The 13475-nt window shown below is 38.2% G+C and overlaps 1 protein-coding gene across 1 annotated transcript; it reads right to left on the reverse strand.

Moving 5' to 3' along the window:
- Window positions 1-1488: 1488 nt before the first annotated feature.
- LOC145901988 (host cell factor 2-like) lies at window positions 1489-12107 on the reverse strand. Its single transcript, XM_082989818.1, has 21 exons — window positions 11948-12107; window positions 11402-11550; window positions 10985-11145; window positions 10294-10499; window positions 9678-9901; window positions 8878-9025; window positions 7970-8125; window positions 7599-7743; window positions 7252-7294; window positions 7093-7180; window positions 6945-7033; window positions 6443-6670; window positions 6144-6225; window positions 5842-5926; window positions 5372-5692; window positions 4944-5102; window positions 4161-4599; window positions 3302-3594; window positions 2799-2953; window positions 2359-2416; window positions 1489-2296 (listed from the first exon to the last, which is right to left on the reverse strand). The coding sequence occupies exons 1-21, from the start codon at window positions 12105-12107 to the stop codon at window positions 2263-2265; spliced, it is 3423 nt and encodes a 1140-aa protein (XP_082845944.1). The 3' UTR covers window positions 1489-2262.
- Between the last annotated feature and the right edge of the window lie 1368 nt (window positions 12108-13475).

Here is a 13475-nt window from a genome sequence, read left to right on the forward strand (position 1 = left end):
CTATTGCGTCGGCTATTTAGTTTGTTAAGGATTTACAAAACCATCAGTTGTATTCCGATGTTGAAGACAAAGGTAATAGGGAGGCGTCCATCTCCAGATACGAACCACTCTCACACGTCCGCAGTTGCGTTAACAAAAGCGAAAACCATTGATGAATTTGCGTTCAAGTAAAATCGTTTCCACCAATTCACAATCTAACAATAACAACTTCAAAACAACTTAAACCAGAACGCGTGGATGTAGAAATTCCCGACAAATCTACGTGGGAATTTGCCAAGCGATGAGCAAACCGCGTGATGACGTCACTCCCTTGGGATTGTTTGGTCGGCTCCTTGAAGCTCGTAGCGCAGATGTGGTCCGTTAGGAGCAAGCGACAACAAATAGATTTGCTGGTCAAAGTATTAACACCCTCATAACCACTTCAATCCAATTATCGAAGGGCTGGCCATGCGAGGTTGATGACGTCAAATACTACGTCACAAAAAGTGACTCAGCGTTTTATGTTGGGTGGTCGCATTGGTACAAAGTAGAGCTGTTTGGTATGTTGTTTTGGTTTCCCTTCCAAATGTTGCGACATTTGTCGGCGTTTGAATTAAATTAATGTGTTTTCAAGCTCTTGGGGGCTCGGCCTGGCCACAGTTGGTATGACAACCTCTTCTCTGGCAGGTGGCCAGTGACGTAAGCGGGTGTTTCCCGGACATTAGGATAAGTTTTAACTTTCACAGGAAAATGGATTTTTTTTTGTTTTAAAACTATTATTGTTTTACTCCGACAAGAAAGACCAAAGGTAATGTGGTGATGTACCCGAACGTTTCGAATAACTTTGCTTTGAGCACACTGACCAATTGAATGAGATGTTATTTGGTATTATAGGAATCACACATATTTTTTGGGAAAATATTTGTAGTTTTACAACTTACGCAAAATAGCTGGTTTAAATTTATCACTAGAAACGATCTTCTCCGACAACATGTTATTCCTGAAAACACTACATTTAACGTTGTTGGTGCCAAGACAAAAAAGAAGAGTAATATTATTTTGTAAAAGAACTGCATACATCTACATACACTCAATCGGCTCGCTGTCAAGATTTGTTGTTATTTTCACGAGCAATATTTGTAAAAAAACATGCATGTAAAATATTTTAATATCAAAATAGCATTTTTAGTTATATGGCACAAACTATCCAGGTCGGTCTCCAAAAAACAAACCAATTTTAACATCGAAAGTAGCGTGTTTATTTTTTCGTCCGAACCAATGATAATTTTTTTGACCAAACCGGGATTTAAACCCTTATGGCCTCGAATCCCGATCAGGTTTTCTTTAAGGTATACGGGTCGGGCGCTTGACCAATGCTGCCAATCATTTCTAGGCATTGGTCGAGAACCTGTGGTAGTAGTAAGCGCACTTCAGCGCCCTCTGCCGGTTGCTTAAGCCTTGCCCTGACAGCTTCCAATTACAGAGATCATAGTTTTTTCTAAATATATCTTTACACTTTTATTTGAAAATGCGACGATGCGCATGAGCGCGAAAAAGTGTGTATGGCGACATCTGGCGGATTATCTACAGAGAAAGGTACTGAAAGTGATCAAAAACCGTTCGTTGCGAAAATTATTCGCAAACGTTTGAAAACTCTTTTAGGAGACAAGTTTAACTTCGACGAAGGCAAAACGATAGTACAAAGGCATTGAAAACAGACAGAAACACAGTCCCACATCTAAAGAAGAATTTCATGTATGACCAAAGGTGTTTTAAATTGCAATGAAGTAAACAATTTACGTCCAAAAATAACACAATATTATAGGGTCTCAATGTCATCTAGATTGCACTAAATGATGTTGGAGGATTTTAACACAACCAGGGCCAGGTTGTACAAAATCTCATTTTCTTGCCATCAAAAGTCGCCATTGGTGCCAAGCATACTGAAATTATCGCTAATGCAATACAATCTTAATCGTGGCGGAATAACTCCTATGAATTTGGCCAGCGCAAGCCAAACACGAATCCCTGAACACGCGGTAATCAAAAAATCATCTATGGAGACGTAAATGGTGGAACAAAAACAAAAATAAACTCGTGTCGGTGGTTTGTACAAACAAAAAGCTTAACACCGACCACTAGCGGTCGCTTGCAACGCTCAATAGCGCCGCGTGGTGGCAAAAAGGTGATTTTTCTACCTAGAAGTTTGTTTTTTCGGCAGCGTTCTCCCGCTGTTACACCTCGTGCTTCAACTTCATAATTTCTCTACTCTGTGCTTCTGCATCAACTGTCGACCTTTGTCTTTTTGGAGGTCGATCTGCGTAAAGTTAATATTGGTTAAGTTGGAATTGTGGGTGGGAAGCTATGACGTCATCTCACCCTTCCGATCCCGCCGATCGTTTGAAAGCCTGACGTTGGGTGTCAACCTTGGACGCGTCTGCGATCAAAAACAAATTGAGAAAGTGCCACTACAGGCTTATTGCTGTGTTTATATATTGTAACGCGGAGAAGCATAGATGACCGATCTCCTGGACTGACTTACAATACTTTGAATTTTGTTATTGGGCTAAATACACAGTAAATTTTTTTTGGTTAAATTTTCTTCAATTACAACTTTTAAAATCGTGAACAGGGTTAGTAATAAGACAGTATAAGTATTTTTTGCGGTATTTTCCTCAAATGTATTCGAACATAATATACATATATATACGAGTTGATTCTTTATCGAAGATTGGGGAAAATCCACCGATCGACACAAAAATTCACCACACTTCAAAACTTTCAAAAAACACTTTGTTTTCGATAAGGAAGATACTTACCCTGCAGCCACCTGACTTGTGTAGCGGGTCCGTACCCTTTCTGGTTCTTCGCTGCAATGCGGAAAATAATGGCAGGTTTGGTCGTGCAGTCGATATGGGCAGAGGCGAGGTGGGAATGTAGAACAACGCAACGTGGGAGCTGACCGAGGTAAACTCTGCACGACATTAAAATCGCGTTGAGATCGGTTTTACTGATGTTGAAACTTAAATATTTTTATAAATGGGTAAAAACAACTACAGAGCTGTCTGTTATGACGGATGTTAAGGCGTTTACATAGAAATACTGCTAGCAATATGATACACGATCTATCTTGTCTTAATTAAATTCAGTTTAGTTGCGTGATAAAATGTATTACCACACGAATAAGGTTTTTACCGTAGGAGGTGCATGCTATTTTATGACGGTTTTTTGAAAGAAACCACATTAAAAAAAGTACGACATTCGCCACACGTTGTAAGAGGGATAAAACAAAATCACAGTTACAACAGTTAAAACTTCCCACCTAACAAACTGCATGTTGGAAGGACTCTGTCGCGCGTGGGCGCTCTTCACAGCAAGGTAAACTGAATATTCCAAGATAAGACCGTTGGTGCTCGCAGGTGGTTCCCAGGAAATGGAGGCGCCTTCTAAGGTCTTGCTGATCTTTATGGCAGACGGGGCGCCAGGGAAGCCGGGGAGACAGGTTTTGAAAGCGGAAACTTCGGAAAATGGGCCTCGACCACATTCGTTGACGGCTGCCACTCGGAACTTGTACGCTGTGCCAGGTTCGAGGTAAACTTTTTTCAGGTTGCTTCCCTGGAATGGACAAACAAACTCGTTTTAAACAGGGTTGACACTTTTACAAATGTTTCGTATTTTCTTAAGACACTAGTAACAGTAATTTGAAAGCGAAAAAATGGGGTGGACTTCATTAAAATATTTGGAACCCCCATTAAATAAGTCAGAATACGCCAATGTGTGTGATAATAAACAAGCCAGAAGATTTTCTTTGAATTGGAAACTTTTAGGAGCGCACATAAGAATACGTTTTTTTATTAATAGTCCAGTGCTGCTTTGTAAAATACTTGACATGTTTTATCGGGCGTTGTCACATAATTATCAGTTAAGTTTGAACGATATTGCATTTTTAAAGAGCCGTAAGTGATTCGTTTTCGGTGGGTTATACCGAGCTGATCCGCGCCGACAGTACAATCACCACAAAGTAGAACACTGTTTAGCTTGCTAGCCGGCAAGACCACGGTCAGTCACCAAATGCGCTGATGAGACCTGATATGTTGAAACAGTACGCGACTCACTGATCACTGTACCTCATTCGCTTCAATACAATAGCAATTCGTTTGATAATTCCGTCGCATTCATACCTGTTCGGGTATGTTGACCACATCCACTTGGTCTGAATCTCCGTTGCTAACTTTCTCCAAGTACTGGCTGACGGTAAGTGAAGTTGCCTTGACTATCGCAACATCGTGCCACACGTTCTCGGATTTTATAACTCCGGTGCCATTGGCAACAGCAATCGTCACGCTATCATCTTGTGTTGAAGGCACGGCGTCTGCTTCTTTAGGCAGAGAAATGTCCGATTCTGCATCTTTTTTAGCTGCTTCTCCCGATTCGGAAGGATTTTCAACAGACTGGGTAACACTGCCTTCGGGGTTGGTTTCAGGGGCGCTGGTTGCCATGGCGATGTCGTTCAGTGCTGACGTGGTTGTGGTGTTGGATGCACCTTCCCCGGCTGACACGGTTTTCGTTGTGTCGGTTTGGGTGGTGGTGGTGGTTTCGTGTGGAGGTTCTTCGCACTCCCTGTGTATGTACATGACAATTGTAGCACAAGTAAATAAAAAAGTTTAATACTATGGTTATGGTGCAGGGGTTCCCAAACTGGGGGTCTTCGAGATATTTCATGGGTTGCAAAATGTCCAACGTTTACAAGAAACACAACTTAAAGTACTACTACACCCACAGACATGTTTGCTTGGTCACTGCAATACAAGCCCCTGAAGCTTTTTTTGGTCGTTTAATTAAAATTGCCATTTAATCAATATATAAAAATGAGAAGACTGCAAAATTTCAGATTTACAGGGCCCGCAGCACAAGTGGTAACACAGTTATCTACGCCGCAAACATTTTAAAGTTATAAACCCTACATTGGTGTTTCTTCCTGCTTGGCTTCTTCAGGTTTTGATGTTTGCGCTTCAGCAGCAGATGTAGTGGTTGGCTCGCTACTGTCTGCTGTTGTGGTCACAGTTGAGTCGGTTTGGTTGGTGAGTGTTGTTTCATGAGGGGGTGACTTGGGTTCAGTGATACTGTTGAGTGTATTACACGTTTTTTCAACTTTCAAATGTTTTAAGCATGAAGTAGTCTCATGGAAGCAAACGAACTGTAATACTCAATGAACTACAGTCCAAGTTATGAGCACCTAACGGATCAATGTTTCCTAAAAAGTAACTTAAAGTGAGAAATTCTGGGTCTGGTTAATTTAAAAGCTAGTTTAATGCTACAGTCACCAGCTGTACTGACGACCTTACAGGTTGAAACAGTGTGTACTACTGTCGGCAGCTTTAGGCAGTCTTACTTTTCTGTTTCCGGCTTCATTTCCACATCCGCCTTCACCTCATCTACCGATTTCATCTCAACATCTTCTTCTGTCTCCTTGTCCTTTGCAGACTTAGTTTCCTCCGCAGATTCTGTTTCTTCACTTAGTTGAGCTTCACCACTCCCAGCTTGGTCCTTGACACCCATCGAAACTTTTTCATCTTTTGAAGGTGAAGCTTTCTTAATTTCATCGGGTTTCGATTCTAGTGGAATTTCTGCAGGTTTTTCTTCATTTGTGGCAAGTCGAGTTTCTTTGAGTGTTTCCCCTTGCGTTGCCTCTTCCACCTTCTTCACATCGGAGCTTTAAATTGAACATTTACGTTTAAATAAATGGTAACAAAACACTCATTTTTTGTGGAAAATTAATTCTCAACTAAATATTTTGTCATGGTATCATGGTATTCTCAAAATTTTTTTCCAGCCATCTTTGATTGTAAGGGTTATAAATACCTTGGTGTAGCAGCTCCCTTGCTGGAATCAACAGCTTCTGCAGCTTTGTCCGTTGCTGCCTTTGTTTCAGTGGCTACAACAGGTTCTACAACACAAAACAATACCAAACATCCAGATAGTCTTGTAACAGCCCTATGTAAAGTTGTTCTGTCAGGCATTAAAATCAAGCAATGTTATCTCGAGTATACCTCAACCTCACTATGAATAGCTACAATAAAAAAAACAGGTTTAGAATTAACAGTACAGTGCAATAAAACCAGGCCTTCTAGTGGTGGGAATGAAGATAGTGACAAAAAGATTACCTGGAGTGGATGGAGGTGGTTTTTGTTTTGGTGCAACGATGATCCGCTGCATTCCAGAAACATTTGAAATTACTTTTACACCCTAAATGAAAATTGAAATGATGAATATAAGTACGACGATCAACACTGTTTATGTAAATGTCATACAAGTTTAGCAGTAAAAACTATAGCTCTTTAATATATTGTGTTCTAAAATGCAACTAGCTTTTATATTATGAGCTTACAAAGAAGCTTATATTTTACTTATACATAATCCCATTCTCAATATGTAGATATATGTAATGTAACAGGTTGACTACTTGTTGGTTAGAGGTGATGATCTTTGCCCCAGTAGCTGATGTCAGCACTTTTGAAGTAAGAGTAACAATCTTGGGGGTTCCCCCACCCTGTTTGTTAATCAGGGGTATTGTTTTGATGATCGGGGCTTGTGATGTGCTCCCCCCTGTCTGAGGGGTCATAATTGAGATTGGTTTGTTGATCCCCGAGGCGCTGCCGCTGGAGACGAGCTTGACAACAGGTCCTGTGGTCTGCAAAGCAGTTGTAATGTGATTTAAAATCGCAAACTTCAACTTTCTTATTATCTTCAATACTGTAATTATTAAAGGCTAATCATAAACAGATCTCATACAGTAAGTTTACTGGCTTCTCAGACAAGGCATTGCAGCCAAGCTGGATAGACCTTTTTTTCTCAAAGTCTGAGCGAGAGGTTAAACCAATGAGGTTTGGCTATCAGGGTCAGCGTTCTACCAACAGAGCTACAGCTACAGGTATACGTTAGAATTTGTTTGGAATAATTCTCACCTTTGCTACTGAAGATATAGGTGTTTTGACAAGAGTAATGGTTTTTGTAACACCACCTATCATCGTTGTGACAACCTGAGTAACGGGACCTAAAAAAAAAGATAACAATTATATTTCCGTGAAACAATTAATAAGTTGTAACAGTTACCTTTGGTCATGGCAATTAGTTGACGGGGCTGTTGAATTGCAGAAGAAGTTTTAATGAAAGTCAGTTGTGATGTTGATTTGGCAACACTCTGTGGAGAAAAGATTAGTTTCAATAAATGAACCACATGGCGCACGAACCTTCAGGGTCACTGCCACTTACCGACATGATTGTGCCTCCGATAATTTTGTCTGCTTGCATACCTCTGCAAAACAAATTGTGGAGGTAAGATTTATGATAAACTAAAACTTTTTCTTTTGTAACACGATGGTTATTGGGGTTACACTGTTATTGTAATCCAAGAAAAAATATAAATTGCTCATTTAAACACCAAGTTCTTCGTTTCTGTGCTTAAATTGTTAAAATTAATCAAAACAAATTAAAATTGTAGGAATCGTTGAAGTAACAAGTTTGTGTCAGATTTTGATCTCTTTAAACAAAACGTATGGAAAAGTTTAAGACACATGTCAGCCACCAAGTCTTACAAATGATAAAAAAAAATTACTCACAGGACTGATCTTGCTTCGATTGCTGCAGGTATCTTGTCGGTGACAGCTGCTGCTGCTGCAAGAGCTGCAATTCCAGCCATATGGGACTGCGACGTGGCAAGCCGCGGTGATGTATTCACAAGTTGGGCTGCTGAAGATGTCGATACTGCAATACCAACTTGCAGAGTTAGACATGATTTCTCCAAAAAATCACATGTAAATGCAACTGTCATCTTAAATAACATACAAAACTGCTTTGCAAGAGAACATTGAACCTTAATTCAGAGTGCATTTTATTATGTAGTGGATACAGTGTATATTTACAAAGTCTTGATACTCCATATATTTAAACTGTGATACAAAAGCACTGTAAATGGAATTAATATATTTACCTGAAGAAGTTGTGGTCGTTGGTGGTTTGGTTGTGATCTCATACTTTTGAATCTGCAGCAAATACGCGTCTGCAATGGGAACGTTGCCCCACGAGACCTCAAGGCTTGTTGTCGATGCTCGAACTAATTGGACACGCGATGGCGCTGGTGGTTTTTCTAAAAAAATTTGAAAGAAAAATCAAATGGATGAAAGGATAATTTAAACTATGCCAGATCTATATATACCCTGACAAGCAGTCGATCAATAACCCATCAAAAGTTTGATCAGTGTTTTCATTAGGGATGCACTGAAAGTTCTGTTTGCCAAATTTATTCAGTCGAAACTAAGGTTTTTGTAAATTCGGTTTCGGCCGAATATTTTTGCGAAATTCGGCTGAAACCGAAACTTTTCACTGCATGCAATGAAAATAACTTCACAAATATGTTCATTTTATTTGTTTATTGTGACCGAAATGATGAAAATCAACTTTAAGCAGTTGGCACAGCAGATGCGGTTATTCTTTAAGTGTCAATAAAAGGCTGTATGGTAGGATGAGATCCAATCCAGCACAAAATTTTGTTTAAATTTATTGCGCTTAAAGAGATGGATACAAAATTAGTCTCGGTTTATTTGGCGGAATTTATTCGGCAAGTTTTGCCGATTATTCAGTATCGGCCGAATAAAAAAAAATGCTGTTTCGGTACATCGCTAGTTTTCATCTCTACATAGAAACTTTTCAGATTGGAAACACACAAAAAATACCTATTATCTTGGCAATTGTGTTTCAGACTGCCATGCAGTTTTTAAATAAATGCTGGAATGTTACTACTATTGTTTATATCACACTGAAGCAGACAATCGACAGTTTTAGGCTACCTGTTGCTGTTGTGTTCTATGTACATTTAAGCACTATAGAAAGTAAACCTACTTGTTTCAAGAAACCACAGATCTTTGCAGCAAACTTGGTTGTTCCATGCCTTCCGGTATCCATCTCTTCCACTCCATAAATACAACCTTGAGTTAATGTTGACCGAGGAGTGGCCGGCTCTTGCCCGGGGACAGGATTCATCATACATCTTCAAAAATAGGTGAATATAAATAACTGCTTAATTCTATTAACATAACAATGGAGAGGTAGTTTTAAATATGTACATAGCCATTGGCGTAGGATCAGTTAACAGGAATTTGGGACACTAAAGAAAAAAAAACAGCCTACGAAAACTTAGAACATAATTTACTATTAAACACAAAACATCTATATGATGAAAAATCTGTTATATACAAGAATAATGCACAACACAGTAACAAAATATATACTTTTTTGATGGATTAGTTTTTACACCTAATGAAAAACATCTCGTTTGTGAACTTGGACAGATAAAATGGTGAAACTAGCGACATAGCATGCGTATAATTATACTTTGTATAAAATACAGTTTAAAGTGGGTATTCATAACTAGAGTTCCCCACTTCCCAGTGACCTATTACATAAGTCCATATATAGGATTTTTTCTTGATTTGGCAAATTAACGATGAAGCTAACTTTGTTTAAACCGATAATATGTGATAAATACATTAACATTTTGTATTGCCTAATGGAAAAGTCAAAAGCATACTAAAATGAGTATATATGCAAATATTTCATGGGAATCCTTAGTTCAAAGAGCTTGATTTAATTGGTCTGGTGTCTAACCGAACCAAACAGGTTCAAAATCCTTTTTTACTTACATCCAAGGAGAGTTGATCCCATCTGCCCTTCTTTAAGTTATAACAGGCCAGAGTGTCACTGCATTTCCATTCTTTCTCATGACTTGCCACCTTAACATCATCCAAAACCAGAGGAACCCATCCCCCAAATATGTACATACTGTCATCAATACAAGTGGCACTGTGAAGGCTTCTAGGTAAAGGTGTTGGTCCATTTAACATAGGGCATGTCCACTGCATTTGTTCTGTAATAAACTTGGTATATGTATGTATATTGAGGAAATCATCAAGTTTTTAAAAATAAAGCACTTTGGTTTACAACAAACTTTTGGGCTTATGGTTGTGCTCTAGATAAGTATATATAATCAAACGAGCATAATGGACACACAGTAGTTTGGAATGACTACTTCAGCATGATTAGCATATTAGCTATTTTATTTCTAACTAGTTAACTTTTTTTTTTAGTTTTTCGCACCAAACAAACAGGTTTCCCAAATTCAAAATTAAGATATGGGGATTAGATGTTTATGGTACTAGGATTGCCACAAGGGGTCAAAGTTCACAGTTTTACCCACACGATTAATTAAAATTGTTGTAAGTGAAATATATTATACATCTATACTTGAAAGACACCCACCGATATCCAAAATCCAAAGGTCACCCAGACGGCAACCATTCATCCCTCCATAAACCACAAGTTTATCACATCCAGCAGTGTCAACCCATGATACAGCAGTGTGAGACTCCCTGGGAGGTGGTGGTGATCCATATGTAGCTGGTATCATCCACCCAGCAACACCAGTTGAAGATCTCAACTCCAATGTATAAAGGTCATTCAAATATCTAGGGTAAAAATATTATGTAGAATAAAGTTGATTGATTTCTGTTTCTAAGACTGGGGGAAGTGGTATATAATGGTGGAATTATTGGTTAAATTTATGCCACCAATTTTTTTTTACTATTGTCAGCTGTTTATTTTTTAACTAAAATTCATCAGACTAAAAAACCTTGTGTATATGTGCATATTTATGTTAAGGTTTAGAAAAATCTCGATATAAATTATGGATCAGTTGTATGTATTGGTAAAATAGTGTGTTTATTATTGACTGCATTTTACACATATCGTTTTTGCAAATCACAAAAAAGTAGTAAAAGCAGAGGAATAAATAATGACCACTCCTCAAACTCACTTGAAAACATGTTTACGTTTGTGTGATTAGCACATCGACAAGCCTTGTGCATAAAAATTTAACAGGAAGTATACACACTATCACTATGGCAGCAGTTTCCTTTAAAACTTGTTCCCGTCAACAAAACTAAACACTAACCTGGGTATGTTGGTTTTAGGGTCATCACTGTCATTTGCAAGACCTCCAAACAGGTAAACTTTGTGGCCAATAAGACTAAAACTGTGGCCCAATCTCGCGCATGGTGGTGGTCCATTGTTTGGAGGTCTTGGAGTCAGCTTTTTCCATTCCCATCTGCTGGCCTGAAAAAACATCGAAAAAGATTAGAAAAATAAAGAAGAATTCATAGTTTTTGTTAGAAGTTATTTCATCAAAAGTAGGCATGTACAAACAATGAAGTTATTTTTACGAAAAAGCTAAATGCATACTTACACTTTATGTGATTTATACCACTAAATTGAAAAATGGTTCAAAAACACAACAACTAAAAGTGGAAGATGCATTTCAAACTGGCTCATGCGAGCAAAATTAAGTGAAGATTATTTATAATGAACCCACCTGCAGCTCATATAAATCATCAGAATATCTTCCATACTCTATCATTCCACCAAACACAAGCAGTCTCGTGCCATCGCAAACAAACCCATAAGCAGCACATCCTGGGGGTATTTCACCTCTCACAGCTGGTATGAACCACTGGTTTGTGACTGCAAAAAATGTAAAAAACAAAATATATATTTTAGGCTAATATATGTTGTTAATGAATAACAAAAGCAAGAAAAATTTTTTTTGAGGAAGACCGTATGGGCGTTATTGTAAAACGATAGAACAACAACAGTATATAAAATGGAACAGTTATTTTGGATGAAACTACACATAACAGTTAGCATGCATGTAGCTTTCCTATTGAAATTGAAATACGCCCCAAACATCAATACTGTAGTTTTGGGTGACAAGCAGTATTTAAGAATTGGAAGTTAAGTAAATAATGGCCAAAGTTAAACAAATCGCTAGAGTTTGGCAACAAAATTTGTTGTAGAAATTCTTGTATTGATTTTATGCAAATCAAAACAAAGAAAATGGCGGCAAAATTTTGCAACTCGCCTGTGTTGTAAACATGCAATTCATCCACAATTCCTTCGTTCCCGCCGCCAAATACCACCATAAGTTCCTTAATAGCAACTGCTCGGTGGCCATGTCTTGGCCTGGGGACTGGCCCACTGCTATTTGCAACTCTGTTCCATTTTACACTGGGCGCCGCCATCTTGGAAAACTCCACTGATCGAATGAACACATGTAACCAATCACAACGCGTCACTTCAAGTAGCCCGGATGTAAAACAAACACAATAAAGATCATTTCCTGCATCCTAATATATGCGCATCAACAAGTTTTTCATATTCAAAATTACATTTCAAGTAATTTTACTAACATACAGGCTTCGAAATTACAAAAATAAAATGTAAAGTAATCGTTGTTGCAGAGTTTATAATTTGTGATTTTTAACAACACTTTGAAATTACAGGACCAATGCAGTAATAATCAAACCAAAATTAATTAGCGATAGCTGTTACAATTATATCACACCTATTCGTGGTAATAAAAAAAACATTATTCACCTCATCATAAACTGTTTAGTAATTGGTTGACTATTTGAACCACAGAAACTCGTTTCGTTTGTATGGTAAATGCAAGTTTGGGATAATGAAGTACATTCTTGTGTTCGATTAATCCGCACTAAAGTAAGCACAAGTTGTATTTTATGTTTCAGCGATTGAACAAAGTCAACAAGTTGCACAACTACAAATGGAACAATGGAAGAAAGAGAATTATCACATTTTTTTAAATGCTCAAACGTTCTTCAGAAAAAAAGCAAACGATAAGCTGCATGAACAACCTCTTTCAGTGATAAAAATAAATCGCAACTTTGTTTATGCATAATATCATACAGAATACATTAATCAACACTGTTTTTTGCGCAAAATGTCATTTTATCATCCAGAAGACCAGATGATATAAAAAAAACGATCCGTGATCTCTTTTCGGAGGTTTAGTAAATCAAATCAAATCACTTTTATTTTGCACGTTACTACGCACATGAACAAAAACTTGATGCATAAAATGGCAAGGGCGGCAATAAAACCACCCCAGAGTTATTGAGTCAGGCGTCCTTATAAAGGTGATTTGGCGTCGCGCTGGGAGGTGATGGGTGAGACAAACTTCATTAGTAGGCTATAAGGTTGCGCACGATTAAACTTTTTATCAAATTGCCAACACGAAATAGGATCTTGCTTTATTTTGTTAATTCGGAATCCAATCAACCCAGGTTTTATGCTGCTCATCTGCTTGGTGTCGCAACAGAGCAGATTCTAAATGCTTGATAATGTTCCAGGTGAATGAATAAACATGACTGGGAAGAAAATATTCCCCGTCAATAACAAAGCTAAAAACAGTTGAAAATACAACGCATTGCGTATATGTGGTAGAGTGGGTAGACAGCATCACCGAACGAATGAGAAGAACAAAATACCCTGGCTGATTGAACTGTCATTTGTGATGAGCAATTAACAGCAAATCTGACGCATGATAATTAAACTGAAAGGGGTTTACGTTGTTCAATTACAACACCTCT

This window comes from Ascidia mentula, chromosome 5 (genome assembly GCF_947561715.1).
Source record: "Ascidia mentula chromosome 5, kaAscMent1.1, whole genome shotgun sequence".
Lineage (NCBI taxonomy): Eukaryota > Metazoa > Chordata > Ascidiacea > Phlebobranchia > Ascidiidae > Ascidia > Ascidia mentula.

Excerpts from the sequence above, each read along its gene's own strand:
- LOC145901988 (XM_082989818.1), bottom strand. The coding sequence starts at position 12,107 with ATGGCGGCGCCCAGTGTAAAATGGAACAGAGTTGCAAATAGCAGTGGG. Across the intron at positions 11,146-11,401 it reads ATGATTTATATGAGCTGCAG|GCCAGCAGATGGGAATGGAA; the intron begins GTGGGTTCATTA and ends ATGTTTTTTCAG. Across the intron at positions 6,671-6,944 it reads CTATATCTTCAGTAGCAAAG|ACCACAGGACCTGTTGTCAA; the intron begins GTGAGAATTATT and ends ACTGCTTTGCAG.